Source organism: Trachurus japonicus, chromosome 22 (genome assembly GCF_045865225.1).
Source record: "Trachurus japonicus isolate A0001 chromosome 22, Traja_1.0".
NCBI lineage: Eukaryota > Metazoa > Chordata > Actinopteri > Carangiformes > Carangidae > Trachurus > Trachurus japonicus.
The window spans coordinates 26,489,459-26,517,129 of record NC_140928.1 but is presented as its reverse complement, the minus strand read 5'-3'; the positions used below and the strand labels follow the sequence as shown (position 1 = coordinate 26,517,129).

The 27,671-nt window shown below is 43.8% G+C and overlaps 4 protein-coding genes across 4 annotated transcripts in view; 2 read left to right on the top strand and 2 right to left on the bottom strand.

Annotated features, from left to right (window-relative positions):
* Positions 1 to 1,619: 1,619 nt before the first annotated feature.
* pld4 (phospholipase D family member 4) lies at positions 1,620 to 6,879 on the top strand. Its single transcript, XM_085768533.1, has 11 exons — positions 1,620 to 1,699; positions 1,862 to 1,935; positions 2,032 to 2,192; positions 3,056 to 3,239; positions 4,066 to 4,186; positions 4,294 to 4,421; positions 4,502 to 4,702; positions 5,267 to 5,406; positions 5,507 to 5,672; positions 5,766 to 5,862; positions 6,386 to 6,879. Exons 2-11 carry the CDS (start codon positions 1,885 to 1,887, stop codon positions 6,586 to 6,588), a joined length of 1,452 nt encoding a protein of 483 aa, XP_085624659.1. The 5' UTR covers positions 1,620 to 1,699; positions 1,862 to 1,884; the 3' UTR covers positions 6,589 to 6,879.
* Positions 6,880 to 10,125: 3,246 nt separating this feature from the next.
* Positions 10,126 to 13,180, top strand: srp14 (signal recognition particle 14). The gene is made up of 5 exons (XM_085768307.1): positions 10,126 to 10,187; positions 10,996 to 11,068; positions 11,168 to 11,280; positions 11,391 to 11,423; positions 12,032 to 13,180. The coding sequence occupies exons 1-5, from the start codon at positions 10,164 to 10,166 to the stop codon at positions 12,119 to 12,121; spliced, it is 333 nt and encodes a 110-aa protein (XP_085624433.1). The 5' UTR covers positions 10,126 to 10,163; the 3' UTR covers positions 12,122 to 13,180.
* On the bottom strand, positions 12,983 to 21,683 carry xgb (x globin). The gene is made up of 5 exons (XM_085768306.1): positions 21,480 to 21,683; positions 18,263 to 18,370; positions 15,791 to 15,911; positions 14,788 to 14,868; positions 12,983 to 13,449 (listed from the first exon to the last, which is right to left on the bottom strand). The coding sequence occupies exons 1-5, from the start codon at positions 21,650 to 21,652 to the stop codon at positions 13,333 to 13,335; spliced, it is 600 nt and encodes a 199-aa protein (XP_085624432.1). The 5' UTR covers positions 21,653 to 21,683; the 3' UTR covers positions 12,983 to 13,332.
* Positions 21,684 to 22,611: 928 nt separating this feature from the next.
* LOC146964170 (pleckstrin homology domain-containing family G member 3-like) overlaps positions 22,612 to 27,671 on the bottom strand; it is a 29,363-nt gene continuing 24,303 nt past the window's right edge. The window contains exons 16-19 of the mRNA XM_085768308.1: positions 27,170 to 27,274; positions 24,285 to 25,758; positions 23,821 to 24,178; positions 22,612 to 23,718 (exon numbers count right to left, since the gene is read on the bottom strand). Of these exons, the coding sequence (XP_085624434.1) occupies positions 23,445 to 23,718; positions 23,821 to 24,178; positions 24,285 to 25,758; positions 27,170 to 27,274 (2,211 nt within the window). The 3' untranslated portion in view covers positions 22,612 to 23,444. The remainder of the gene's footprint in view (positions 23,719 to 23,820; positions 24,179 to 24,284; positions 25,759 to 27,169; positions 27,275 to 27,671) is intronic.

The following is a 27,671-nucleotide window of genomic DNA, read 5'->3' as shown; positions in this document are numbered from 1 at the left end:
TCATTATTAATATCATTGAGAATATTATTCATTTCAAATATTCATTAGTTCATTGGTATTTGTTTTATTCAGAAAAAGGCAGTAACACGTTTCAGATGTTAGTGTGCTGTGTGTGATGATTTTTCCTGGTTTTGTCTTTGTTGTTTGCCACTTTTTCTCTTTGTGGACCAGATTGATGGAAGAATGTAAAAAGTATTTATTAGGGGTCTCTTTTGTGAGGCACTGGGTGTTTTGTATCCAAGGCAACATGGTTTTTGGGAGGGAGCTTGTAAATCCTCGAGCCAGACCAATTCATCTTACATTACACAGTCGCTACCAGCCAATATCTCCTGTATTTATTCAGTTATTTCCCAGTGGACTGACTGTGTCCAGGTCCTCTATCTAATACTTTGCCCAGCTGGAGGTGAAAATCCCTCCAGGAATGTCAGTCCGAATGGAAGCCACGGTTTAGTCACCTGGCAACCACAAACTCACGTGGCTATAAAACACTAGTTGCCAGGTTTCCTGAGCTTCTACCTTCTGGAAAGTGTGTATGTGTTATTGTGTTGAGCACAGTTTGGAAACTGAAACTTGTTTTCTTTGTTTTGCCCTCCACACCTGAAGAGCACAGTCACCTGAGGGTTTGACAATCACAAAATGACTGACAGGAGCAAGTCGCCTTTTATCTGCGCCCACACACAGAGCTCATCACATGACACCTAAACTGCAGGGGTGGTGTGAAACACTACGAGCTGTGATAAGATGTATTATTTCCTGGCTCTGTCCAGTCACAAGGTCCTCACATGACAGGAGAAGTAATGTCATTTTGTAAGTTGAGAAATTGTGTGTAACTGTAAATCAGATTGTTAGTATGTAAATACCTACAGATGTCTATATGTCCTACAGATTACCTCTCAATCTTGTCTTTTGCACTAATGTAGTCCAGCGTCATCCCCTCGAGCTGACACGCTGCAGAACTGAAAGCCTCTGCTCTCCTGTGACTGATTGTACATTTTGATTCATTGGGCAAAGAAGCAGGGGAGGAGGCGAAACAGTTCACCAGCAAGTTCCCACTTCAGACTGTACATGTGATTGTAATTGGGAAGTACCTATAAGTGCCACAGAGCTGTGTGGGGGACAATGTGTGATGCAGCCAAGCACAGTGGTTGTTTACAAACTGAATGTCTGTCCTTTCTCGCTCAAAGAATTGCTGCTACTCATCATCATCATCATCATCATCCGTGGGGGAAGTGTTTCTCCCGTTCTTTACTCCATCTAAGCCACACAAAGTTGGAGCTGGAGTCAAAATCTTCTGTGTCAAATGTGTGTCCCCGTTTTATGAGATTCAGTTTCTGTTTCCCCTCCTTTTTCCCCAGAATGATTTGGTTGTAATCTTGCTGTCTTGTTAGCTGGTATTTATGTCTGGTTCTCTCTGTAGTTGGTAAAGATGGTGATTTCCAGGTTTGGTTTGTTTCTTTTGTTTTTTTCAAATAAATTAAATTGGCAAAGTGTTTTTATTTGACTCTTTGTCTTCTGTTGGGGGCATTCCTGAGAGTATAGATGTATGAAAACCAGAAGTGAAAGTAAAAAGGAGAACTATGCTGCGCTATATTCAGAGGCAGAGCTATCGCTTCAGCTCAGAGTCGGGTGAAAGCTGGAGGGGGATCACACTGTTTATTCTCAGCTCTTCTTAGTGAGGAACTATCTTCATCTTCTCTGTGTAAGTTGTTTTTGCCTCAAATACTCCAAGAACAAAACTTGTTTGGAAACTTAAACCACTAAACATGCAGAGTCCTGTCATTAGTGTGGTCTGCATAGTCAGATTTCAAATGTGCTTATTTTCTGCCTAAGACAATAATTTCCTGCTTTTGATCTTTAACAGATGAGTGATGCTTGAGAGGGAAAATGTCCTCTGCGTATAGTAGCCTTCATGACAGCTATGTTCCAAACAAAGGGGTAGGATATAACAAACATTCATCAAACAGTTAATTATTTCATGTATTTTACCTCCTACTCTTACATTTGTTTTTCTATCAAACTCCTGGTTGTCAGAGGTCGACCAGCTGTGTGACATTAGCTGTGGTTTTGGGCTTGTTGACTGTCGTGGGGATTGTGCTCGCCATCGTTGTTCTGAAGAGGCCCCCCCCACCTGAAGATCATGAGACGCTCCCTGGAGACGTGGGTGAGGGTAGTAACTCCACAGACCAGTGCAGGTAATAATCCTCCCAGAGGTGGTTCAGTCAGTTGTCTGTCAACATGTTTGTGCACTAAAAGATAAGAAAAGTCAACTCAGTTGTTACATGGTACAGGAGTGAAAGATGTATACCATATCAATATAAGCACTTTAAAAACCCAGTGGACCAAAGTGCTGGTATCTGGACTCCAATAAAAAGTTCAGCCAGTGAACTGTCACTGATGAAGTGATCTGGTTGAACTCACTGACAGGTATGAATATAGAGACTATCTAAATACTTTTTTTTGGTAAATTTAAAGGTAGAGTTGCTATGGCTATACCTAAAATATATCTTCAAATTCATCTTCTGTACAATCCCACTGTACTTCCTAGACTTCTGGTCTTTCATTGTTTCTGTATGTTTGTCATCCATGCAGTGGTTCCCTTTTTAACCAAGCAGAATCTCCCCCATGGGAGACAAAAGAACTTTGACTTGTCTTTGATACAAACAACACGCCATAAAAACTAAAAATAGCATTATTTAAAAGGTCATCAATAATAAATAAGATTACATTCAAAGAAAAAAATGTTTTCCAACAATAGATCCTCAAGATTTTTGTAAACATTACTCACAATGTTACTATGTGTCTACTGAGGTTTGTCTGATCAGTGAGTTCAGTCAGAGTTTTGTTTATTTCCCTTTTCGCGTGGAGCCGTTGTGTGGATGATGATACACACACCGGGTCATGAGGTTCAGAGCAATTTGGAATTGAACCCACTAATCATACTGTATCCACATTAGACGCATCAAGTAAAAGATCAGTGTCTCTAAATTGCACCATAATTTTCTCCAGTTCACTTTCCACAGGATTCACACACATGTCTGTGTTTAAACCCCCTCAGCATGGTGCTGGTGGAGAGCATCCCCCTAGACATGAAATACAAAGACAACGAGACCATCGGGATCCCTCTGGAACAGGTCTGGAAAGATCTCATTGCCATGGCAACAGACCAAGTGGATGTGTCCTCTTTTTACTGGACTTTAACGGGGGAAGACATCAATGTCAACTCGTCTTCTGACACACCTGTGAGTACTGCACACACTCTAAAAAGTAATACTGCATGTTACTTAATTCATTTAGTGTAAACATTTTTACACTTAAAAATACTGAGTTGATTTGAAAAAGTCTCAAATCGGTTAAAGGTCCAGTGTGTAATATTTGTGAAGGTTTATTGGCAAAATCTAAATATACTACCAATGAATATATTATATATAAGTGTATAACCGCTATAAAATAAAAATCTGTTTGGTTTTCATAGCCTTATAATTCTTCTTTTATCTATAGGCTACATATAGCAAGGGTCTTGCTTAGGGAGTGTTGACATCTTGCGCCGCCATGTTTGTACGTAATGTAAAATCCAGCCAGCCAGAAAGCACGTTTCAAGAGTTTCACTCAAAATAAACTAATAATCTAGTAAATAAACAATAGAATTATTTAATAGATAAATAATAGAATCTGAATGCTAGATGTCACTGTTTTCCCCTCATTTTACACACTGGACCTTTAAAAGAAAACATTAGTAATATTTTCAAGTACGTCTGAATGAATTGACTTGGCTCCAATACCACATGAATTGATAATGGTAAATATGATTAAAAATATTTGTAGGACATAACTGCAAATTTGCTAATGACTTATTAAAAAATGTGTTGTAGGCTACTGACTGTATTTTTTTTATTTTAATTTTTATTTGAGGATATTCAGTACTATAAACCAATATGAAGAGCTCACAAAACATGAAAGCTTTCCTGTAAAACGTTTTTCCCACGGAAAATTACAATTTCCCACAGATCTGTGCATACCAGCAGCAACATTATTTATGTGTTTTAACACTCAGTGTGTCTCTGGCAGGGAAGGGAGATCCTGGGCGAGCTCGGGGAGTTGCCCTCCAGGAACGTCTCCGTCCGAGTGGTGACCAGCGTTCCCACCGTGAGGACCAACTCCACAGATTTAAAGTTTCTGAAACAGAAAGGTCCTGAGCTCACCCTGTTGGTTCTGATTGCTCTAGTCCACAGTCATCACATCAGGTTTTGATTTGCCATGAATCCTGTTCTTAATGTTTTCTCCTTGTGTCTGTAGGAGCCCATGTGAGGGAGGTGAACTTCGGGCGTCTGACCAAAGGAGTCCTCCACACTAAGTTCTGGATCGTTGACAGAAAACATGTGTTTATTGGGAGCGCCAACATGGACTGGAGAGCTCTCACACAGGTCAGACAGAGCACGGTCCAGTCGTAGGTGCAGCTTCTCAACCTCACAGCAACATCCTGACTTGTTCCTGTCGACTGTAGGTGAAGGAGCTGGGGGTGGTCGTCTACAACTGCTCCAGGCTGGCAAAGGACCTGCACAAGATCTTCCAGTCCTACTGGGCCATGGGAGCGTCCAACAGCTCCCTGCCTGAGCCCTGGCCTGCAAAGTATGAAACTGACATCAACAAAGACCGCCCCCTGCTGGTGGAAGCTGACAATGTCTCCAGCAGTATTTACCTCTCGGTGAGTTTCACTTCCTCTTTACAGAGTGGATGATTTACAGAGAAGTGAATGTGAATGTTAACTTCACAGCCAAGCATCATAACTCATGTTTTATGGATGCAATGTTTTTTTTCCCCATCAATTAAATATGTATTTAATGTATTGTTAACACATACAATCACAATATTCTAAACCACATAAAATTGGAATTTATTGTCAGTTTTCTTGTCTTTTTTTCTAAACAATGTTTATTAATGTTTACCTCATAAATATACAAATGTTCATCCACATACGTAGCTATATATATCAGCATAAAAGTAAAAAACAAAACAAAACCAAAAAATGTGTGCCTCCTCAAATGAAGCACATGGAGGCACATGAACATAAATCTTCTCAGACAGAGTATATGCAGTATATATGTATAAATATATACACATCTTATGTACATACACAGTCCTCCAGTTCTATTCAAAATCCAAAGCCCATCATAGTCTTCCCTCCTCTTCATCATCTGATAAATCTATACTTTTGACAGTTTTTGTTTTTTTAATAGTAATTTTCCACATTATCTCTTCCCCACCCAAGGCCTCTCCACCATCATTCTGTCCTCCGTCCAGGACTCAGGACCTGGAGGCCATCCTCTCCAGCATCTCAGAGGCTGAACACTTCATTGACGTAGCTGTCATGGAGTACTTCCCCAGCACACGCTTTGAAAGGCCCATGAGGTAAACCTGACGCACAGAGGAAGCTGCTTAGTTTCCATCAGCAGTGTAGCTCTGTGTCTTGACTTCCTCTATCTCTCTGGATGCTGTAATAATCACACAGATACTGGCCGCTGATTGACGATGCCATCAGGGTGGCTGCATTCGAGAGGAAGGTCAACATCCGGATGCTGATCAGCTGTGGACGGGACTCTGATCCGGCCATGCTGCCTTTCCTTCAGTCTCTTGCCTCATTCAACAGCCCAAGCCACCACATCAGCATTGAAATAGTAAGACGCCACATGGGTTCAATGTCATGTCATGTCTCCGTGAGATAAACACAACTTCCTGTCTTACTTTTTAAAATGTCATTCTCTTCCCAGAAACTGTACATCGTGCCTGTGGGGAACCAGTCTAATATTCCCTACTCCAGAGTCAACCACAATAAATACATGGTGACAGATAAATTGGCCTACATTGGTGAGTGACGTGTTTTTCATTTCTGCACATTTGTTGTTGCATTTAAACTCAACATTAAGTTCAACATTTTGGCATAATCCCTATAGTTTTAGGAGTAGGTTTGTTACTTTTATTTGTCGGTGCAAGCTATTTTTAGAACGGCGGAGCAAAGCCGCAAGCTGCTCAGAGCTATGCTACAGAGGCTAATGGAATTTCTTAGTTTCCCTCATCAAAAGCGCAATCCAACAACTCCAAAACGCTCTTGTGGACAAGTTGTGACCTGCACATTCACCACGCTACGAGATAATAACGGAATGTTACGAGACAGAGTTGTTTTCAAGGCAAATGGAGAGACTGCTTGCCGAAAAACTGCGCCTGACGGGACTGATCCTGAGCTGTTTTGCATGGATTTACCTCGAAAACTATATGGATTATGGCAATTGGCCAATTTGCCAAAATGTTGAATGGTCCCTTTAAGCTCCCCTTCATTTGTTGCATGTGAATGAGTTAATCATTGACTTGATAAGATTGTGTTGTCACCAAGGTACCTCCAACTGGTCAGGGGACTACTTTGTGACCACAGCTGGAGTGGGTCTGGTGATTTCCCAGCATGCTCCTCACCCCGTGTGGAAGACCAGGGCCCTGCAGAGTCAGCTCAGGCAGGTTTTCAACAGAGACTGGCACTCTGAGTTTGCCGTGCACCTTGCTGACCTGGGGCACCACCCAGACTGTTCACTGTCAACATGACAGAAAGATGTATTTTAAGGTTGTATTAGTGATGTTGTTGTAATAAATCTTGTTTAAATATTATCTTTATTATATGATCTCTCACTCTCTGATTAACTTACTCCCTCAGTTGTTTCCCTACGTGAGCTAATACACTTGTAAATGAAAATAAGGTTAATTGATGTAACACTGACTTAAATGTATTGGTGACCCTTGTATTGACTGACTGTTGGATGTGTTATTACTGATACTGTATAATTGCTAAATCTGTGTTAATTATTAAACATGTGTAAACCACAGTCAGATAAAGTATTGTTTGAGTCCAGACTCAGTTGTTTATAGAGACTACAGGACGAAGGAGTGTGTCCTTCACTTGTGATTATGGCAGCTGCATCAGTAGCTGCCATGAGAAGAAGGTTTTTCGTATTGAAAATACTTTCCAAACATCTAATTAGACCCTTCTATTTGACCTCCACCATATATGAAAGATGGTACATGAAAAGTGGTGCATTTTCTCTCGCTTTAAAACTCCTCCTGTTAAATCACAATGCTACATCACCACCCTTTTCCCAGCACATTGTGCAATGCAATGAGATTAATGTGTTTGTTGTTTTTGTTTTTGTCTTTCATGTAATTAAACTCTTATTCATAGTGGCTGACCTTTGGGGGTTTTGACACCACCATATAGCTACTCTCTCACACTTCAAATTACTTACATTGGCTGTAACCTTTTACAGTCTGTGGCTGTAACCAATCAGAATGCTCAGGGAACTAAATCACAAGATATCCTGGCTGCAACTTCAGCATTTGATCAACTACTAAATGATTTACTTTTTATTGAAACAATTTAAATAAACCGACCTTGACATGATGTCCCGAGCAAACACAAAGCCATGTGTTACAGTTTTTTTCAATCGCTTTGGTGCTATTCTCAGATCAGAATGAAAGTTCTCATAACTATTAGTTCAACCTCCACAACATGTCTGCCTAGTCATTTGTTCACATCATAGTAGCAGTTTCTCCTTCCTCTGAACAAAGTGCAAATGCTTTTGGACATGTATCAGTTGCTCTCATACAATTCTCTGCTGTTTTACAACATTATCATTTGTTTATGTCATGTCAGTCAAAATGAACTATACTTTTGAACGCTGAATAGTCTTTCCCTATAAAACTAATAGTCCTCATTTCATTGCTTGAGTCATTACATACAAAATTGTTGAACTAGTTTTCAAAATCTGTCAAACTAATTTTAAATGTTGGGAGAAGCACTGTGAATTCAATGATTCAAACATTTAAGGGGTATGTACAGTATAGTATTGGACAGTAATTCAGCACTAAACATGCACTGTCCCACCTCAAATAAATTGAATTGAATTGAATTGAATCTGTACTGCACTGCTGTCATTGTGTCAGGCACAGTAGGACAAGCACATTTTACATTTACATTTTAGCAGGGTTGCCAACTCTCACGCATCTGGCGTGTGTCACACGCTTTTAGGTCCTGTCTCACGCTCTCACGCCACTCAAACAATTCTCACGCCAAAATCAAGCGATTTGGCAAAAAAAAAAAAAAAATTAAAGCAAGCTTTGGCACTCATCAATAGGCTCTCTGATTGGTGTGCGCGATGCTTATCCGCGTGTCGATTGGACGGCTGCTCAAGCCTGTGATCACAGCACAGTAGGACGGGGAGTTGTCGATCCGCGACCCCCCCCCTCCACCAACAGCGGCACGGTGCTGAAGCCTGGACCCGACTTGGTCCGAATCCGATGGCCAAAAAAAAGAGGGAGAGAGCGAAGCCCGAGACACAACCTGACCTGACCGAGTTATGTTTTCAGACTGAACGCGGCTCGAACTGACGCCTGCGGTCGGGCTGGTTGGGCCAGTCCGTTGAAAACTATAAAATCAAGATGCAGACTGGGTAGCACAAAAGTACAGCCAGGCAGCTCAGTCCAGAGAGCAGAGGAGAGAGAGACAGCGCAGCAACAGGTGTGTGTGTGTGTGTGTACGTCTGTGTGTACGTGTGTGCGCAACTGCGCATACATGCACGTGTGCCACACCTGCAAACTCCGAATGGGTGTAGAATGTTTATTACAGAAGAGAAACACACATTTCAGGACCTGACTTGTATCATCAGGCTGTAGTAGAAGACTGAAAATCACAGGACGTGTCTGTTCTGTCCTTTCATATATTAATAGGCTCAATAGGCTGGTCCAGGCCAAAAGCCACAGCTCCCCACTAGACCAGTTTCATACATGATAGGAACCACAGATCTGCTTTTTTCCCTCTTATCTGAAGCAAATGTTGTGTTTTCCCTTTATTTTCTTCTCAGAGTACACCAGAATGCTTCAAATACATGTTAAAATCACAATTTTTTCCTGGGGGGGTGCCCCCAGACCCCCCTAGAGGGATATATTTTGTCACCTATTATTACACCTCTAGCCTACTCAGTTTGCAGGTATAATGTGTGTGTGTGTGTGTGTGTGTGTGTGTGTGTGTGTGTGTGTGTGTGTGTGTGTGTGTGTGTGTGTGTGCGTGTGCGTGTGTGTGTGTGTGAGTGTGAGAGAGAGACAGAGAGAGAGAAAAAGTACAATAAACATAACTATTATTATTATTATTATTATTATTATAGACAACCGCCCCCCCCCCCGCCAACAGAATCTCACTCCAGCCCAGGACCAAAAGTTGGCAACCCTGTTTTAGACTTACAGCTTCACTAGAGAACAGATTCACTGTATTGTAATGTATTACAGCAACCACAGTAAAGATTCCCCATCTTTATAGTACGGTACTGTACTACAGCATTCTGCAACATTGTTTATGTACTGTAAAGTTGTACACAGTTCTACCCAAAGAGTGTTTCTTATGTTTGTTGTAGATGACTGTAGTGTATTTTCCCTTTGCACAATGCTGTGAACAAATCAGAATTGCAAAGAGCATATGCAGTAAAAATGTGAAACATACGTATTCAGTATCAGTTACTCCATTAAATACAGTAATGTGTGACTTTACTGTAGTTTTCACATGGTAGTGTATACTGCTGTCTTGAGCATTTTCAGGTAATGTCATGACTTTTTTGCATTGGAAAACCCTTAGAGAATAAAGTGTCCTAATGAAAACATGACAAAGCCATTTGACTATCTTGTTCATAAACGATGGTGTCAGGACTTCTCATTTTGACGACACTGACAGTTTCATTGACATGAGTACTTGCTTTTGAGGGATGGACCATCCATTTTGAGCAAGTGATGCGCTTTTGCAGGTCATCCACTAGGTTTTGCAGTTTGCAATAATTGTTCTGAGAAATGCACTAACTGTTGTGCAAATGTTAAGAGTGATGTGAGAAAAGCACCAAAGCGATTGAGAAAAACTGTAAAACGGCAGATGTGTTCTCCTTTTTGCTGCTGCACAAACATCAGCAGAGTGTCAGTGTGTGTCGGTGCTCCTCCCGGGCAGCAGGCGGCGCTGCGCTCGGCTCCGCTCCGCCGCAGCCTCCCGCTGAGGCGCAGGGCGGAGCTCCGCTTGTGTAGTAGCTACGTGTGCTTCAGGTTTCCACAGCGAGCTAGCTTGCGGCTACAGCTAAACTGAAGACAGAAACATGGTGCTGCTGGAAAACGACTCGGTAAGAACAGAAAAGACTTGGTAAATAACCGAGGCTGCTGTCGTGGCCGGTTGTAACGGAGAGAAAGACGCTGTCCTGTCCAGGCGGCTAACACCCTACCTCAGCGGTGGAGCAGCCAGTCGGCAGCTGATTCATTAGCCGTCTGCTAACGCTAGGTTGGAGCTAACTGGTTTAGAGTTGGTAATGTGGTTCAGTTATTGAGCTGTCTAACATACTGACAGTCAGTAGTCCCGTAGAAAATGACCGTCTGTGTTGTTTAACATTAAAACTGCGGTGTTATTATGGGGCACAAATCTAGTTGGCGTTAAACAAACTTTGTGAGTTAGCACCTAGCAGCGTAACATACTGCTGTAAAGACAGCTGTACTTGAAGCAGAATAACTGATATTTTATATTATTGTCATTATATTGTGTGATTTTATGAAGGAGTTATCTTAATTTTCTTACATACTAAAATGTGTTTGGTTTAGTGGGTAATTTAACGATACAATTCATCAAAGCTAAAGCAGGCGAATATCCCATAATTCCCCAGTCACCACCTCAATGAACCGGTTTCAACGACAACACAACTGTACGTTTAGCCTTCAAGGCTAAAGGTGTTGTCTATGACAGGATTTCACCTGATTGTGCCCAGTTAACATGAAACTGTTGTGACTCTGGATTAAACCGGTTCAGATATTTCTTACTCTTGTTGTCAGATCAACCGCTGCACAGATCAGATCGGTCGTGGCCCAGCTGTGTTTGTGGTGCTGAAATGTAATGAGTCATGACTGAAACAAGAAGATGAGCCCTTTTCTTTTGTTCCCCAGTTCCTCACAGAGCTCACACGGCTTTTCCAGAAGTGCAGGACATCTGGCAGTGTTGTCATCACACTAAAGAAATGTAAGTGGACTCCTACTGAGAATTATCAGTGATTACTCATGATACATTAGGAAAGAAATCATTTGAGTTTCTGGGGTGTGTGTGTGTGTGTATTTTCAGACGATGGGAGGACCAAGCCCGTTCCCAGAAAGGGCCACTCAGAGTCATTTGAACCTGCAGACAACAAATGTCTCATCAGAGCGTCTGACGGCAAGAAGAAAATTAGCACAGTCGTGAGTTAACGGGGTTTCCTCGTGGTTGGATTTGATGAATTCAACTTTGTTTTGGTCTCAATGTTTTATACGAGCTGTTGATGCTAAATTTTCCTTTCTTGCCATTTCAGGTCAGCACCAAAGAAGTAATCAAGTTTCAAATGGTGGGTTGAGCTAGTTAAATGTGGTAGTTACCCAGGGTTAAAAAGGATAGTTCAACATTTTGGCAAATTGGCCCATTGCCATAATCCCTATAGTTTTAGGAGTAGGTTCATTACCTTTAATTGTCGGTGCAAGCTGTTTTTAGAATGGCGGAGCAGAGCCACGAGCTGCTCAGAGCTACGCTACGGAGGTTAATAGAATTTCTTGGTTTCCCTCATCAAATACACAATCCAAAACACTCTCATGGACAAGTTGTGACCTGCACATTCACCACACTATGAGATAATAAGGGAACGTTACGAGACAGAGTTGTTTTTGTGGTAAATTCATGCAAAACCACTGATACGTGTTCCCGTCGGGGCAGTTTTTCGGCCAGCAGTCTCTGCATTTGCCTCGAAAACAACTCTGTCTCTGTCTGATTGAAGGTGACGAACCTACTCCTAAAACTATAGGGATTATGGCGTTGGGCCATTTTGCCAAAATGTTAAACTATCCCTTTAAACATTCTCTTGGTTGATGTTATTAAATAGTTGTTGGAAATGATCCTTTGTTCCATGATTGTCTGTGATGAATGAGCCGTTGTGACTGAATGATACGTTTCTCTTCACAGGCGTATTCCAACCTCCTCAGAGCTCACATGGATGGACTTAAGAAGAAGGATAAGAAAAGCAAAAGCAAGAAAACCAAAGCCACTCAATGAGCAACAGACTCTTTCACATATCCATGGTTACGTAAAACTGGCCTGTACGATCAGTGGGGGGAAACGGGAAAGGCCTCTGCTAAGGTTATTGCCCCACCCACACTTTCTACCCATTCACCCGAGGCCACAGAATCACTGTTCATCCACCCGGTGACTGCGTCGACATAATGCCATTGTTTGCATGGTAACATCTCACCCTTGGCTGTTCAGTGCCACCGGTGATCTGAATGTTTGAGGTGGATTTCCTTCAAACTCGTACAACACGAAGCAGGCCAACTGGCTCCTGCTTCTGAAACCGGGTCATCAACAGCCGCGTCGCCTCTGGAGCCAGAAACCCAGATGCCCAATGATTAACTGCCTTTCATCTTATTTAATTGTTAGAGTGAGTCCCTATTTATGTTTCATTAACAGCTAACCTCCGAGCTGTGGTAGCATGTTTCAATTGGACCGTTTCAAAAATGTTTAATTTTCCAGGAATTTGGTTTTTCTTTCTTTTAGATATGCTTTGAAATTTCAGCATGTTGCTCAGAAATGCAGAGCTAAATATGGTCAGGTTTTCTTTTTAATGAGTTTAACTGCATTTGACTGAGCTTGATATTGGAGATGAAATTGTATTTTATGTTATTTTACTTTTTGAAGTACATTAAATTCTTGTGCCCTATATTTTGAACCAACGTACCCATGGCGGGCTGTCAAACTGGAACATCCTGAATTGTAAAGAAACGCCAATAAAATGTGCAGTATAGCTCCAGATAATGTGGTTAATTCATATATAGATTCTCTGAATGATATCATGAAGTAAAATAGTACAAAAGACAAAACATTACAGATTTACTTACATTTTTTAATATCTTTTCTGAGTTCTGAATACAGAGACAAAGTATTGGCTGTATTTCTAATTATGTACATTTCTGTTTATCACAACTACAAGGCGAGTGTAGCCACAGCCAGTACACTGTCCGTCACTTTGTTGTCATGTCTTGTTCTCCAGCCCAGATCTCACAGAAGAGGACTGCAGCAGACTTTAAGTTCAGAGATAAAGTGCTTTGTTACAAGTCAGTGTGAGTTGTTTTTTGTCCATTCTTGTTAAACTAGCAAACAGTGACCGATAAACATGAGCCATGTAGAAAACGAGACAGTAGATACACTATATACACACACACACACATCTGTGCTGCTCTGGTACAAACAGTCTGAGGTGTGGAAGCAGCTCATAGCGCCGTGTTCCTCTCTGGTCTGTCCTTCGGGGAGAGTGTGAGGTGGCGCTGCCGGGCGCTCTCCTCCTGGTAGCCCTGCCTCATCAGAGTGGTCACGTACTGGAACATGGTCTGGATCACAATCAATACACAATGGACTGGGTTATAGGGTGAAGCACAATCACTCTCACTGGTGAAAACATGAATTTTATGAAATGTTGTTATATATGGTCACAGGTGCCTTAGGAAAATGCGTGGTAACACAAGCTGGGTCATTGGTGTCCACAACCACAACCCATACAACAGGTAGATGACACAGGGAGACTCGGGGTGGGACCTAACTACAGTATGTGAGGTTGGATAGAAAATCTGGAGGGATCTGATATGGAATTGGACTTGGGAAGTGCTGTGAAAATAAGACATTTAGGATGAACACATTGACATTTGACCCTTTGTTGCAAAAAAGAAAATCAGCTAACAGATTTTCTTACAGCAGTGGAACGAGTGAAACCAAAATCTTCTAAAATTAGGGTGATGAAATATTGACATTTAGAATTGAATGATCCTCACTTTTGTTAACCTGTCATACTTTTCACTGCATTTTACTGAGATATAAAAAGATGGATGATACACAAAGACTCGAGCTGCTGTTCATATATAAAACATCTAAATTGGTTATTTACTTGAAATCCTGGAGATGATAAACATTAATCTTGTAGCAGCTCTTATTTAACGGAAGACAATCCACACAGATACATTAATATTATTTGATAGTGAATAGCAGCATGGTTAATAATGAGGTGTTTTCCCTTTTCTTCTTGTAAAGTGTGGCATCATGGTGCTGAAACAAAATGAAGACTGATTCAACCACTAGAGAGCAGTAGAGCTCATCACCTGAAGCAGATGATCAAAGATGTAGGCTACAGACCTTCAAATGAAATGTTATAATTTTCACACATCTCAATCCCTAAAAACAACATGCTGTCTATAAAGTGTACATACATGCCAGTATGTAGTCTACTTTATGTGTGTTTTGCTGGAACTAATTAACCCCCTACACCCCTGAACTGTTGTGACACCAGTGTCACAAAGACTCTGCACTAGAGCCTGGTTCACTAATTAAAAAGGTGTGTATAAGTGTGTGTAGCAGCATCGCCTCCGTATTAATAACACAAGGGGCTTCGTCGTGACGTGACGTGATGTGACAGAGCCACGGTCTATTTTCTCAACATGCTCATGTATGGTTCAGTGAGATGTACAGTCCCACATCAGTCAGGCTTGTGCAGCGCTGCTTCCCCTCTCGACATGTTACATGGTGCATTAAAACAAAGATGTGCACAACTCTTGGCGTTGATTTGAGTCGGACACAAACCGTCGCCGCTGACGCACCGGTTGCACACATGAAGCCTATTTTACCCAGAATGGATTGCTGCAGAGGTCTGTGATGAAGAGATGCAGGTCACAGCTCACCTTCCACGCCTCCTCCAGCTCGGCCGTCCACCTCTCCTTCAGGATGGGCTGCACGGCGCAGATGAACTCTGCTCCCACGTACTGGAAAATCAATGTGGGAGACACTTAACCTTCCTCTTGTGTTAGGGTCGCCACTGACCTTTTTTTTCCTTTTTCTTTAGGTTTTTAATGCATAAAAGTACCACATTGATTTGTTTATTGCATCAAGGCTTTTTCACTTTGTCAAGAACCTATATTTAAACAAAATAAAACAAAAATGTTCTTTGGTTAAAATGATGGCATTTGTGGTGTTAGGGGTTAGTTTGACCCGGTTATAATGATAAGAACAATAATGAGAGGTAAAACTGAAATCATAAGTGCAAAACCAACCTTTTCATGGATAAGGAAGCCTAACAATGTAACCAAGAGATGAGAAACAAATGGAATGATAAATAACTGTTTTTAGTTTATTCTATAGCTGATTTAAGACTCGGGTCAAAGCCGAATCCAACCTAACACAAGAGATGGTAGCAGAAAGCTGACATGAGGAAGACAAGGGGTAGGCTATACTGACAAAAAAGGCCCAGGGGCCCACACCAAAAAATATTAAAACCAATATTTTCATGGATAGGAAGCCTAACAATGTAACCAAGAGATGAAAAACAAATTGGATGAAACAACCTTTTTAGTGTATTCTACAGGTGATTAAAGACACGGGTCAAAACTGACCCTAAGAGACAGCAGCAATCTAACACAGGACGAAGGTTAATGACACTGTGCTGTGGTAACTAGGCCAGTATCCATTGTGTGCGTGCATGTGCATGTCACTCCATTTGCTGTTAGTATTTGGTTGTGTTTTCATTTTTCAGTTGTGGGAGTGGGTCAGTTCCATTCAGCTGCTGAGGTTTTAGGGGTCTCAGTATAATGGTGAGTGCTACTGTATCGGTGTAAATTAGAATATGTGTGTGCTCTACAAACAAAGCAGCGTGACAAAAACAGACTGCGGCGATCATCAGGGTCTTACACTGTAGTACTTAGGTGGGGCGTTGTAATGATAATGGCTTTTCCCCAGCTCCAGAGCCAGAGCCTCCAGTCGGTCCAGCTGGTCCAGCCTGGCCACGCTTTTCTCGATGAAAGACATCACCCTGAAAGAGACAGGCTTTTCAAACAGAGCGATCAGGCCTCATGGATGGATACATTAGCAGTTGATGTAGCTCCACTATAGATACGTCTGACACTCCTGCGTTGAAAAGGCTGCATGGTGACATTTACAGTTTCACAAACTCAAATGGCAAGGAAAAAACTGAATTGATTGCATATCTATCAATCTGGTGTTCACTTGTGAAACCGGCTCACACACACATGAAAACACTTCTCCCCCTGCACGCCGCAGGATCAATTTCCTTTGTTGCTTTCCAGGTGTGTCTGCCTCCACTGCAGAGTGTGAGTGTGTGCGACGTGACAGTTTTGAAGATGAATTATGGAAACAAAGGGGTTCGAGTTGGTTCGGCTCTCTCTTCTCTGTGTCTCTGTGTCTCGCTGCCTCCGTGGACATTTGTACTAATGTCCCTGAGTGCGGCTGAAGGGCCATTTGGCCTTATCACCGGGTTTGAGAGCAGCCGGTTCACGCTGGAACGTGTAATATGTTTTGTCAGCGTGTTCCTGCTGCAACGCCGCGCTGGCCTCTGTACCTCCAGGTCCTCAGGCAGTTAATGGTCCGCTTTGTCCGCGGCAGAGCGGTAAGTACGGCTGTAATGATACGACCACATAAGGTGTCTGCTTGAACCGTCTTATGATACTGAACCACATCCTGGGCCACATTTATCATATTGTTGTTCCACTTAGATAAGAGTCTTCGATAAGACGACTGGTTGTTCAATTTCATGAAAAATACATGAAAGCAGAAGTAAGCGGAATGTTTGTGTTAATTTAGGTCTTAAATAGTTATATCTTCCGACAGCAATCACTTCTATAGAGTGTTTGGTCTGAAACACGGGTCTGTCAGTCACTCTGCTCTGCTCTGAGCCCAGGAGAAAACTTTCCTTGTATCCTACAAGTTTTATCCAATGAGGAGAGAGAACGGCATAAAGGGGCAGTCCTCTCTGTGTGTGCAGCCCAGGGATGCGCGTGAATGTGGTGACGTAGGGACGAGGGCGGGGGCTGTTAACTCCATCGGCTGACAGGAAGTTAGCCAAAACGACCGGATCGCTTACTTCTGCTTTAACTGAGAATGAACTGATCCTGCTGCTGACACATGTCTATACTCCTCTATCCATGCAGGGTCACAGGGAGGCTGGAGCCAATCCCAGCTAACACGGTGCCAGGGTGAGGTTCACCTGGACAGGTCACCAGTCGGTTGACTTAAAGAGACAACACACACACACACACACACACATGCAATTTAGAGTCACTGATCAGCCTCGTGTGCATGTTTTTGGACTGTGGGAGGAGGCCGGAGGACATGGAGAGAAGAGGGAGAACATGCAGCCTTCCTGCTGAGAGGTGAAGGTGCTAACAGCCCCGTCTCTGTGCCGCCTGTTAGTCAGACGCTGCTTTATATTTTGTACCACGGTTGTCCAAGAACTAGTAAAAGCATGTCCTAATGTCTCTTCAGTCAGCACCTTGTGCACTGTCCTGCTGCAATAAATAGGCAACTCATTCATGCAGTGATCCACAAATATAATTACAACCCAGGGGGTACCTGGGGAATCTGTAGAGTGGCTGTGCTAATTTGAAAAGACAGAAATAATGTGAAGACAGACAGTCACCTTTACCTGAGCTAGCACAAGATTTAGCATCAACAATTTGTTCTCGTATGAGTTCATAGCCTAAAACAAACACATCTGGATCAGGACGGATAGTGTCCATGAAGGAGACCTGGCGCTGTAGAGCAGTGGTTTTCAAAGTGGGGTCTGGGGACCCCCAGGGGTCCTTGAGAGGGTTCAATGGGGTCCACAACTTTTTCTCAAAATTTTTCCAATATGACTTTTTTTTTTCAAACATTCATGCCACTGGCAGTAATTTGAATGTACATTGACTAAAAAAAGTAACGTTATTCAGTCTCAACAAATATTTGTGTTTCAAAATGTTGTCCAGTGGGGGGGTCCATGGTCTAATTTGTGTCAGTTTATGTCCTTGATGTAAAAAGTTCGAGAACCACAGCTATAGAGGTTCATTGTATGAATCCGCAGCTAAAAATAGTCCTGATGATTATACAGTGCACAGTTGGAGTGAAGTCGGGTAAAAAGCGCTGTTCTGTCAGTCAGTGCTTTGACAAGTCATTGATTACTGGGACTTTGACTTCGCTTTGTTCTGTTTTTTTTTACGTATTTGTGACTGTTACACTTTGACCTTTTGGTGTAAAGCGGACCAGAGGCTGTGGATATTGATGTGTACCATGCTGTATGCTGTATGCTGTATGCATCCATTGACTGATTTGACAGCGGTGCTGATGTGATGATGATGATGATGATGAGGCACTGAGCCGCTGACTGACCGTAAACCGTGCGCCCTGAGCTCCCGGCTGGTCCTCAACCTCTCCAGGTCCTCCACGTCTCGGAACAGGAAGAAGACATCCTTGCACTCGGGATGGGTCTCAAACAACCTGTTACCAAGACAACAACAGCACAGAGCAAGCCATCCGTGAGCCACTTGAAGGAGCGGCCTGTCATATCCAGTCCCACACCAAAACAAAACCTCCCCCCTGAGTTTCCCCAACTAAAGATGACATAACCCCCAGAGTTTCAGCGTGGCCACTCAAACAACTGTCACCCTGCGCTCACACAGCCGAGTCTGAATGTGCAAATCTCAGCTCATTAACACTGCGATTAGATGCTTCTCTTTCATCCTGCAGCCTCTCTCTCGCACTTTGAATAGAGATCTGATTGTGCCTTTCTGATCTTGTTCTGATTCTTCTTATCATCACTGTCCTCCACTTTGGGTTCTTTTACACTCAACAGCTGCAATCAGTTAACAGCCCATGCTGGATGCAGGGACAGTGAGGCGATCCATACCCTCATTTCCACCCACAGCTGTGAAGAGCCACCCTGCCCTGTCGGAGCCGGGGCAGAGTCTCCGTTTAAAACCGAGCCGTCGCCTCTGCTCGAGTTTTCCTTTTCTGATTTAACCTCAATCAATTTCCTTAAGCAGAGAGTTTAAGCATGCTGCCATCCAATCAAACAGCCTCCCAGTCTCCAGCTGAGATACTGGTGATTAGTCATGCTACCAGAATACACAGCTACCTCCTCTCTGGATAGGAGCTGTGTTGTGCTCAGGCTGAGATGCAAGGCTGCACGGCTGATGATAGGCATCACAGCTTTTAATGTGAAAATATGAGCATGTAGCTGTTAGAGGTGAGAGCAGCTGTTACACTCCTTGTTCCTGTGTGAAATACTGGACCTGGTGTAGACTGTACAAACAGAATGTGGGATTTTGGGGGGAGGTTTCTTAAAAACTGAAATATAACATTATTAGTATCATTCCTTTAATTAATACTTCATGAAACACCTTGGACCCTCAGGTTTTGCACACTGACTTTGGGATTTTCTGCCAGTCCTCTCTGCAGATCCTCTTGGGTGTGTCCATTTTCTAGTTTTTCCACAGATCAACATTAATAATTAATGATTTCAACAGATGTGGCTGTGACAGTTAAAAGAAGCTTATTATTATTATTATTATTATTATTATTATTATTATTATTATTATTATTATTATTATTATTATTATTATTATTTTCCCCTCATGGTCTGTAGTGGTTTCAAGCCTGGAACCCAGAGCCAAGTCTTTATGAATAAATACATTAGATCTCTATAACATGTGGAGCCCTTGGTGAGAGAGACAGATGGACGAATAGAGGTGTCGGAAGAGGTGTTAGAGAAGAATATCTGTCTAATGGCTGCTGTGAAAAAACATCAGTAGCTCCGTGCCCTTTGACAAGAAGATGATAACACAGAGGTCTATTGAAATGCAACACACTGACATGACCGACAAGATCTGGCCTATGACACAATGTGATTCTGTCTGACATCCAGTCCACATATGTCTGCTGCATGATATATGTTTCACATGACAGCCTGGTCTGTGTAGCGCCACAGCCAAAGCTCATTGGTTATAGAGATTTTTTTTTTTTTTACTGTAACACATCTGGTAGTTGTTTGAGTCACACATACACAAACATTTGAGGTCTATTTATTCAAAAGGATTCTTCTCAAGTTATGCTTGACTGAATTACATACAACACTACACTGTTTACACCCTTGTGTAATTGTGTCTCTCTTTTCTTTTTTGGATGATGCCAGAGAAGCTGTGACAGGACTTATCGGGAGCGAAATGGCTGTGAAATTTGCTTTCTCACTATTCATACCCCCCGCTCACCGGCATCACTGATGGGGGGAAAAGGGGGGGAAATTGGCTCCTATTTTTCCCCACATCTCTACCACTGTCAACGCTGCAGCAAACATGTAGGGAGCTGGTTATTTTGCTCCATTGTGTGCAGTGCACCTCTTGTCAACATGGGCGCACATGCAAGCATGCATAACATAAGCAGACAATGTAGCACCCCTATATAGCTCGAGTGGAATTTTAATTGGCGCTGTTCAGAGGATGTATCTGGAACTCGTGAATGGAGTCCTTGGAGTGTTTTATTCTACATAGATTTGACAAGCCTATCGCCAAAGAATAACACACACAATGAAAAACAGGTGTCATAACTAAAGGACTAAAAACTGTCATAACTACTGCTCTGCCAGGGAATAGCTACAGGCCCTGACAGGCTGGGGGCCCTGGGGTGGCCCTGACCCACAAGAGGCCCTACATATTTCCAGGCTAACATGCTAAGGTCAACGCCTTCAACAGTTTGGGTCGTCCCTGGGGACACATGGCATTACTTGGGCTTAAAGCTACACGATTTCTAACTCTATCATCCACCATGTCCTTCTCACCACATTCTTCCATTTGTGTTATTTCCCAGCCAAAGGAGCGAAGATGTTTACCCGGAGGCTGGTCATCATCATAATTGACAAAATGCATTTTCCCTGATGGCTAATGCCTTTAATTGTATACTAGGATGGCAGACCTGGAGCTGTGTGTTATTATGTAATGTTGTTAAGATGTGATATGAAGTGATAAGAGAGGAGGAGGGGTATTCTGCTCCGAGCTGTGAGGGGGGGGAAGCTGAGGGTCAGGAGGCGGTGCGGTCGGGGGGGTGGCTGATCAGTTCCTGGTCTGGATGATAAGGTCAGGCAACATGTCACCGCCGCTAGTGGATCTACAAGAAGACCTTCAGCAGACCACTTTGTCTCAGAGCCCAGCAGGTCAGAACAGAGCAGAGGGTCCACTGAGCTGCCTGATGAGGTCAAACTGAAAAGTCAATAGTTCTGCTCCTTTGGCTGTTGTGTCTATGTTCAGAGGAGGAGACATTTAAACAACACAGCTGATACAGGACAGTTCTGTGTGCTGCTCGGAAGAACATTTGTCCTTGTTTCACCTGGATGCAAAAATAATAAACAATGTTGAGGTGATATTACTTGCAGAGTTTTTAAATCTAACAAAAATGCACATCTCTGTTGACACTGTCACCTGATGATGGGATAGCCTACACAATGGAAATGTACTATAGGCATAAGATGAGCAGTAGCCTATCTCTTCATGAATATTGAGTAATGTGACATGCAGCCAACAGTGGAGAAGTACAGAGAAGGTTCATGTAACCTCACCTGACGAACATTATAATCCCAACTTTAGCGATATCGTCCCGGATAACTTTCCAGGACTCCTTGATCATGTGGATCTGCTGCTCGCTGGGATGCGCGGCTGCTGCAGCAGCATCCTCTGGGTTCTTCTCTCCAAAGTCCGCTTTTGCCGCCAGACCTGATATTGCGCAGCCCATTCTTTAGAAAAAAACTAACAACAACAAAAAAAAAACTATTGACACGATGATATATTTTTTGCTCCGATCCAGGAGGAGAAAAAAAGAGGTTTAGTTTATTCTAATGCCGGAGGAAATCTGAGATGCCTGGCATCTGGCTTCAGCGCGCGACTCCAATTGCTCCTCCTAACTCCTCTCCTCTGGTGGGCTTCCCGACCCAGCATCAAGCCGGTAAACACACAGGCAGGATGGAAGCTCTGCTCATTGGTTTCAAAATAAAAAAACCCTCTATAATGAAGTCACTGTGCAAGAAGCATAGGCTTTTATATTGAAGGGTTTCCTGCTTGACTTCCGGTGCACGTCTGTATGTTTTCTGTCTGACTTGACGGCTGCTTTCGAAGGCAAAGGTGATTGCAGTTTGGTAACCTGATGAACAAAGGATGAGCTGTGCATTCATTTTATATAAAACACCCTCAACACAAATTGACACAGACACACACATGCGCCCACGTGTGTAATAATATTGTCACTAGTTGTTTACAGCCTGTTTCTGATTTAATCACCTCTATGATATTAAACTCAATATCGGCTGCAGAACTCTGGCCTCATACACCTGCCAACACACATATTTTCAACTTATCCCATTGATGAAACACGTTTTATTTTGTAGGAACAAATGCATTAATAGTTTCTTACGCAGATGTTTTAGTTCCACTGTTTGTCACTTTGTTTCTCCTTCGGTTGAGCGTCTCTTCTATTATCATTTGGGGAAAAAAGAATCACATAAACAAGACACATTCCTTCCATGCTAAGTAGAGGACCCAGCACGGAGACATGGGCTTTCCTTTAGCCTTGTTTGAGTTGATGTAAAAAAATATTGCCTCAGCTTAATATAAACATGGAAACAATAAATCAGTTGATGATGGAAGCCACAGAACTAATGGATACGAGAAGACTGAGGGGGTAAAGAGAGCACCATGGACACTTACCATTTCTGTTTTTATTGGAAATGTGGGAAACTTCAAGTATGAAACAATATATTTTCTGGAACTGAGAAGTAAAAAGTGTTGCTACTGTTCAGTATTTACATGAGGCCGATCTCTCCCAAATGTACAGGTTCATAAATAATATTCAAGAAAATATACAACATGTTGAGGAAAAAAAATAAAGCTCCTGTGATAGAGTGTGAGAGAACAGTTTGAGACACAGCTTCAGTGAACATGGAAGCCGACGACTGCTGTGACCACATGCATTAAAACAGGACAACTGTTAAAAGGAAACTCTTTGGTGTGCGGTCGGAGACTCCGCTGACAGCGGAGCTCCCTCGTCAGTATTCATGTGGATAAAAGATCTGAGCTCCTCTTTGCTCCCTGGATCTCCAGCTGACAGTTCAAACAGTGCTATAGTGACTATAGCAACAACCACAGCAGTAGGTGGGACCAAACAGATGCATATAATATTTCATAAAGTAGGACCTAATTTTCAATTAATACAGGGGACTATATACAATTTTTACATTAACTTTGTATGGTACAGTGCAGACAAATACCCAATGTACAAATAATGCAATACACCTTTTTAAAGACAATATGCTTTCCCACCATGAACCTAATTGATAATCAATAATATCCCTTTCATTTTAAACTTAGTAACAAAACAAATCACCACGTCCCCTGTATTAAAACATTGTGCAGACAATAAATTGCATTCTTTTAGAGGAGAGAAGTGGGAAGGGGGGAGGACATCAGATAACTGGCAGATAATGTTTCCACGTGACAGCTCCTGATAATGGAAATATACATGATTCACATGTTTACGAGCTCGCGCTTAGGCTCTGGAACTTCTCCCGTAAACTTTTCACTAGATTACTTTCAGACATCTTTCCTGAAGTCACGGCAGCAGACTTCGCTGCGCAGTCCAGATCGTCCTGGGAGAGGACGTCCCCGTCTTGGCGTTTAGCTGCTGTGTGGCAGCTCCTCATGGGCTGCTGCAGGTTCTGCACCTCATGGAGCGGAAGAGACCCCAGCATGTGGTCCAAGGAGCTCCATCTGCACAGCAGGGGCTGGAGCCGGGGCGGGGACCGGGGCTGGAGCCGGGGCTGGGACCGGGGCCGGGGCGGGGACTGGGGCCGGGGCGGGGACTGGGGCTGGAGCCGGGGCTGGAGCCGGGGCCGGGGCGGGGACCGGGGCCAGTCCTCTACCGGAGGACACCGCTCAGACTCTGTCCTTGGACAGTCTGTCAGAGCCTGGTCCAGGTCTGAGGAGCTATTGCACTTGTGAGAGCAGCCATCATACATGTTGGAGCAGCACTCTAACGTCTCCATGGTGCAGCTGTGGGGGACTTTGGCGTGGTGGGGGTCTGTGTATTTGGAGCGCAGCTCCTGCACGTCGGGCCAGTAGAAGCTCTCAGACTGAGGACTCTGGGGACAGGTGAGCGTGCTCTGGGAGCTGGCGCCAGAGCTGGGGGTCTGGACCGGGCTTGGAGAACGCACTTCATGGATGACCATCTCTTCACAAGCCATTAAGGGCAACCTCACGCTAGGTTTACCTGCATATACACACAGAACAGAAAAACACACAGAATGCTTTTCAGTTTCATCCAAACACCAGCTCAAGTGTGAGAGAGAGCGAGTCAGCAGCAGCTTCCTATTTACCCTTTTTCCTCAGCTGTGTCTTCTCCTCCTGAACAGTAGACATGTTCTTGGAGCCGTGTTGATGCGCCGCGTCTCGGTTCCTCTGCCAGACAGAGGGTCTGTTATTTTTGATGCGCTGGCTGTACTGACGAGCCAGCTGGAACACCTTGTTTTTCATCTTCCCCATGTCTTGCAGGATCTGGTCCTCGTCCACGCTGGTTCTGAAGCTGATGAGCTTAGGTAGCTGGTCGTGGTTGACGTGGTTCTTCTCTCGTGGCGCGGGAGTCGCGCTCGGCTCCGAGTCCTCCCCGCCCCCGCATCCGCGCCCCCCCCGCGCTGCTGGGGAGGCGGTGTGGGCCGATGAGATGGAGGAGCTATCTGAGGCCGTGCTCGTTTCAGACTGCTCTAAAACCTGAGGTGATTGTTTACTGGTTGGAACATCTGAGCCGCTGTCCTGTGTAGCTTCTAATCTTGACACGTTCACTTTCTCCTCCTCCTCCTCCTCCTCCTCCTCCTCCTCCTCCTCCTCCTCCACCTCCATGTCTTGCCAAACCTTCAGCATGTCCGCCGAGGGTCTGAACTCCTCTTCTGTGGTTTCGGAGACGCTCTGAGATCTAGTCTTTGCTTCCTCTTCTCTCTGCGGCTCCATTTTCTGCTGGGTTTCAGTGTTTCGACTCTTGTCTAACCCAGGGAGGTCGAACACGGACCAGGAGGTGGGCCGGTTCCGGGAGAGGCCTTTCCTGTGGACCGGGACCACCTGCTCCTCCTGAGGGCCGCTGCTCAGCTGTCGGCTCAGCTGCCTGACCAGACCTGCTGGGATGTAGGAGAGGCTTTCCCTGCGCTTGATGCTGAAGTTGATGTCGTGGTGCTCGGCGTGCTCGTAGTACCTCCTGATCTTGTGGATGAGGAGGCGGTCTTGTTTGGAGAGAGTGGACCTGCGCTCTCCCTCCATGAGAGCGTCCAGAACGGCCTTGTGCGCGGGCGCGGACACTAGGTTGACCTCCGGGGTCTCCTGAGGCTCTGGGGTGGAGCTGGACAACATTTCCGTCCGTTTCTCCAGGTCCATGCAGGCCGAGGGGCTTTTGAAGACGTCGTTGTCCACCGGGGGCGAGGGACAGGCCAGGGAACCCAGGTCCTCCGAGACCAGACTGCTCCGTCTGGACAGGCTGCTGATGAAGTGCTCGGCTATCGCGCCCGCCTGGTCCAGCACGGACGAAGGTAGGATGCTTTTACGGTCCAACGCGTCCTCCTCCTCCTCCGAGAGCTCCCCGTTCGTCAAAACGCTGGTCTCCTCCACCTGGAGGCCGGAGGAGTCGCTCCCCGCTTCCTCTTCCTCTCCGGTTTCTCGAGAGCTGTCCTGAGGTTCTGGGGTGTCAGCGTCTCGTCGGACGGGGGAGACGGGAGACTCGGGACACTGGGAGTACTGCACCTCCAGCCGATCGCTGGTCTTTGCTTGAGGGACACAGTCTAGAGGGCACAGCTCCTCCACATTGACCTGAAACATGACAGAAATGTTTGCAGAGTGGGATGTAATGAGTAAAAGACATAATAACGGCCAGCATTCCCCATTCCTCATTAGGTTAATGGACCTTTTCAAAGTGAAACATCTAAAGCATCCACATTTTATGATGCATGTTTTATCTTATGGGCCAAATTCCATCTTTATCACAGTGGAAAATACACTGCATGTCCAAAAAAAAAAATCACACACTCTAATACTTTGCTTTAGCTTTGATTACGACACTCATCTGCTGTGGCATCTTTTCAATAAGCTTCTGCAATGTCACAACATTTATTTCCGTCCAGAGTTGCATTCATTTTTCAAAGATTCTCAATAGGATTAAGGTCTGGACTCTGTTGTCACATTGGACCACATTTCCTCCTTGAAGATGATGGTTCCCCACTATCCTTCCAGCTTGTAATAATGCATTGGACATTTCTTAACCCTATTTTAGTAGTCTCAGAAATCTCCTTAGATGTTTCTATTTGCTTGATGCCAATAATTTGACCCTTCTGAAACAGATTAACATCTTCTCCACAACCACAGGATTTATCTTCCAACATGGTTGTTGAAGAAATGAGAAGCTAACTGCATCAGTTAGGGTTAAATAAGTTGCTGCCAGCTCTAACATTATCATCCATGCAGAAATTATCCAATGGGAGGCTCTTACCTATTAGCTTAGTTACGTAAATCCAAGTGGTGACTTTTATTTTGGACGGGCAGTGTATCTTAGAGTGGAAAATCTGCAAAGACGCAGTGATTACACTGACACATTCTGGTCGGGAGAGCTAAACAGCGAGCATGGTGATGTGTGTAGCTGCTGCTGACGTCCCCTAGTCTACAATGTAAATTTGTTTGCAGGTGTACCAGTGGCTGCAGCTGCAGCTCAGAGCTGTGTGGTGGAGATAAGCTTAGGAAGAATAACAACCTATATGCTGTTCGGATGCACGAGCTGTTTGACAAAGTTACCGTGAGAATCAGGTGAGAACAGCACCTGGCCTCCGAATCAAATGTTGCCTTGCTCAGTGGGAGTACAGACCCCAGGGCAGCAGTCTGTGTGTGTGTGTGTGTGTGTGTGTGTGTGTGTGTGTGTGTGTGTGTCTGTGTGTGTGTGTCATTTTAATTTAAACCAATACAAATATACAGCAGACACTAATATAGCTCCAGGCATGATTCAAATAGGGCCAGATACAAAATAACGACATCTGCAAATGCACTCAAGAGTGTCATCCAAAACACACAATGGTTATGAAAATATGCTCGGCGAGGAAACTAAGTGATACTAAAAGGTGTGAGGATAGATGGGAACGCTGAATACATTATCACACGTGACCTCAGAGACACGTTGTGGAAGTGAGGCTGAACGGACGTGTTGAAAACATGAAGCTGGGCTTCATTAACCAACCTGTGCAGTGAGAGCCTCGCTCACAGACACATCCACAGGTTTGTGTGTTTCTGCCTCCTCGCTCGGTGCGGTTTCCACCTCGGCCGTATCGCTGCTCTGATCGTCCTTTGAGAAGAAAAAGCCAAAGTTAAAGAGAGTGTAAATCCTCTGACGGAGGTGGGTGTGAAGCAGAAGAATCTGTCAACAAACATTTCTGAGACACTTCATGTGCTTTCAGGTCGCCCACTACAACGGGTACAATGAAAGTCTTCCAATTGAATTGACATGTATTAATACATAATTCAGCAACAATACTGGTCGAACAATTAACTTAACAAAGACTTCCTAATTATGAAAATTCAGAGGGGAAATGTGATTAGAAAGTATGATTATCAAAGAGCAAAGCCCTCGCTATTATAATAATCATTTAATTAGATGGTTGCATTAACCTTTGAAGTAAAATAACATTTAACAGGACACATTGAAACCTGGGGTTCTAATGCAAATGCAGGCAGGGTTTCAA

Bases quoted from the DNA above. Each gene is read 5' to 3' on its own strand.
- pld4 (XM_085768533.1), top strand. From the start codon at position 1,885: ATGTCCTCTGCGTATAGTAGCCTTCATGACAGCTATGTTCCAAACAAA. The intron at 1,936-2,031 runs GTAGGATATAAC...CCTGGTTGTCAG, and splicing joins GCTATGTTCCAAACAAAGGG to AGGTCGACCAGCTGTGTGAC. The intron at 5,673-5,765 runs GTAAGACGCCAC...TTCTCTTCCCAG, and splicing joins ACCACATCAGCATTGAAATA to AAACTGTACATCGTGCCTGT.
- srp14 (XM_085768307.1), top strand. From the start codon at position 10,164: ATGGTGCTGCTGGAAAACGACTCG. The intron at 11,281-11,390 runs GTGAGTTAACGG...TTGCCATTTCAG, and splicing joins AGAAGAAAATTAGCACAGTC to GTCAGCACCAAAGAAGTAAT. The intron at 11,424-12,031 runs GTGGGTTGAGCT...TTCTCTTCACAG, and splicing joins AAGTAATCAAGTTTCAAATG to GCGTATTCCAACCTCCTCAG.
- xgb (XM_085768306.1), bottom strand. From the start codon at position 21,652: ATGGGCTGCGCAATATCAGGTCTGGCGGCAAAAGCGGACTTTGGAGAG. The intron at 15,912-18,262 runs GTCAGTCAGCGG...TGTCTCTTTCAG, and splicing joins CTCAGGGCGCACGGTTTACG to GGTGATGTCTTTCATCGAGA. The intron at 14,869-15,790 runs GTAAGACCCTGA...TTGATTTTCCAG, and splicing joins CCCCACCTAAGTACTACAGT to TACGTGGGAGCAGAGTTCAT.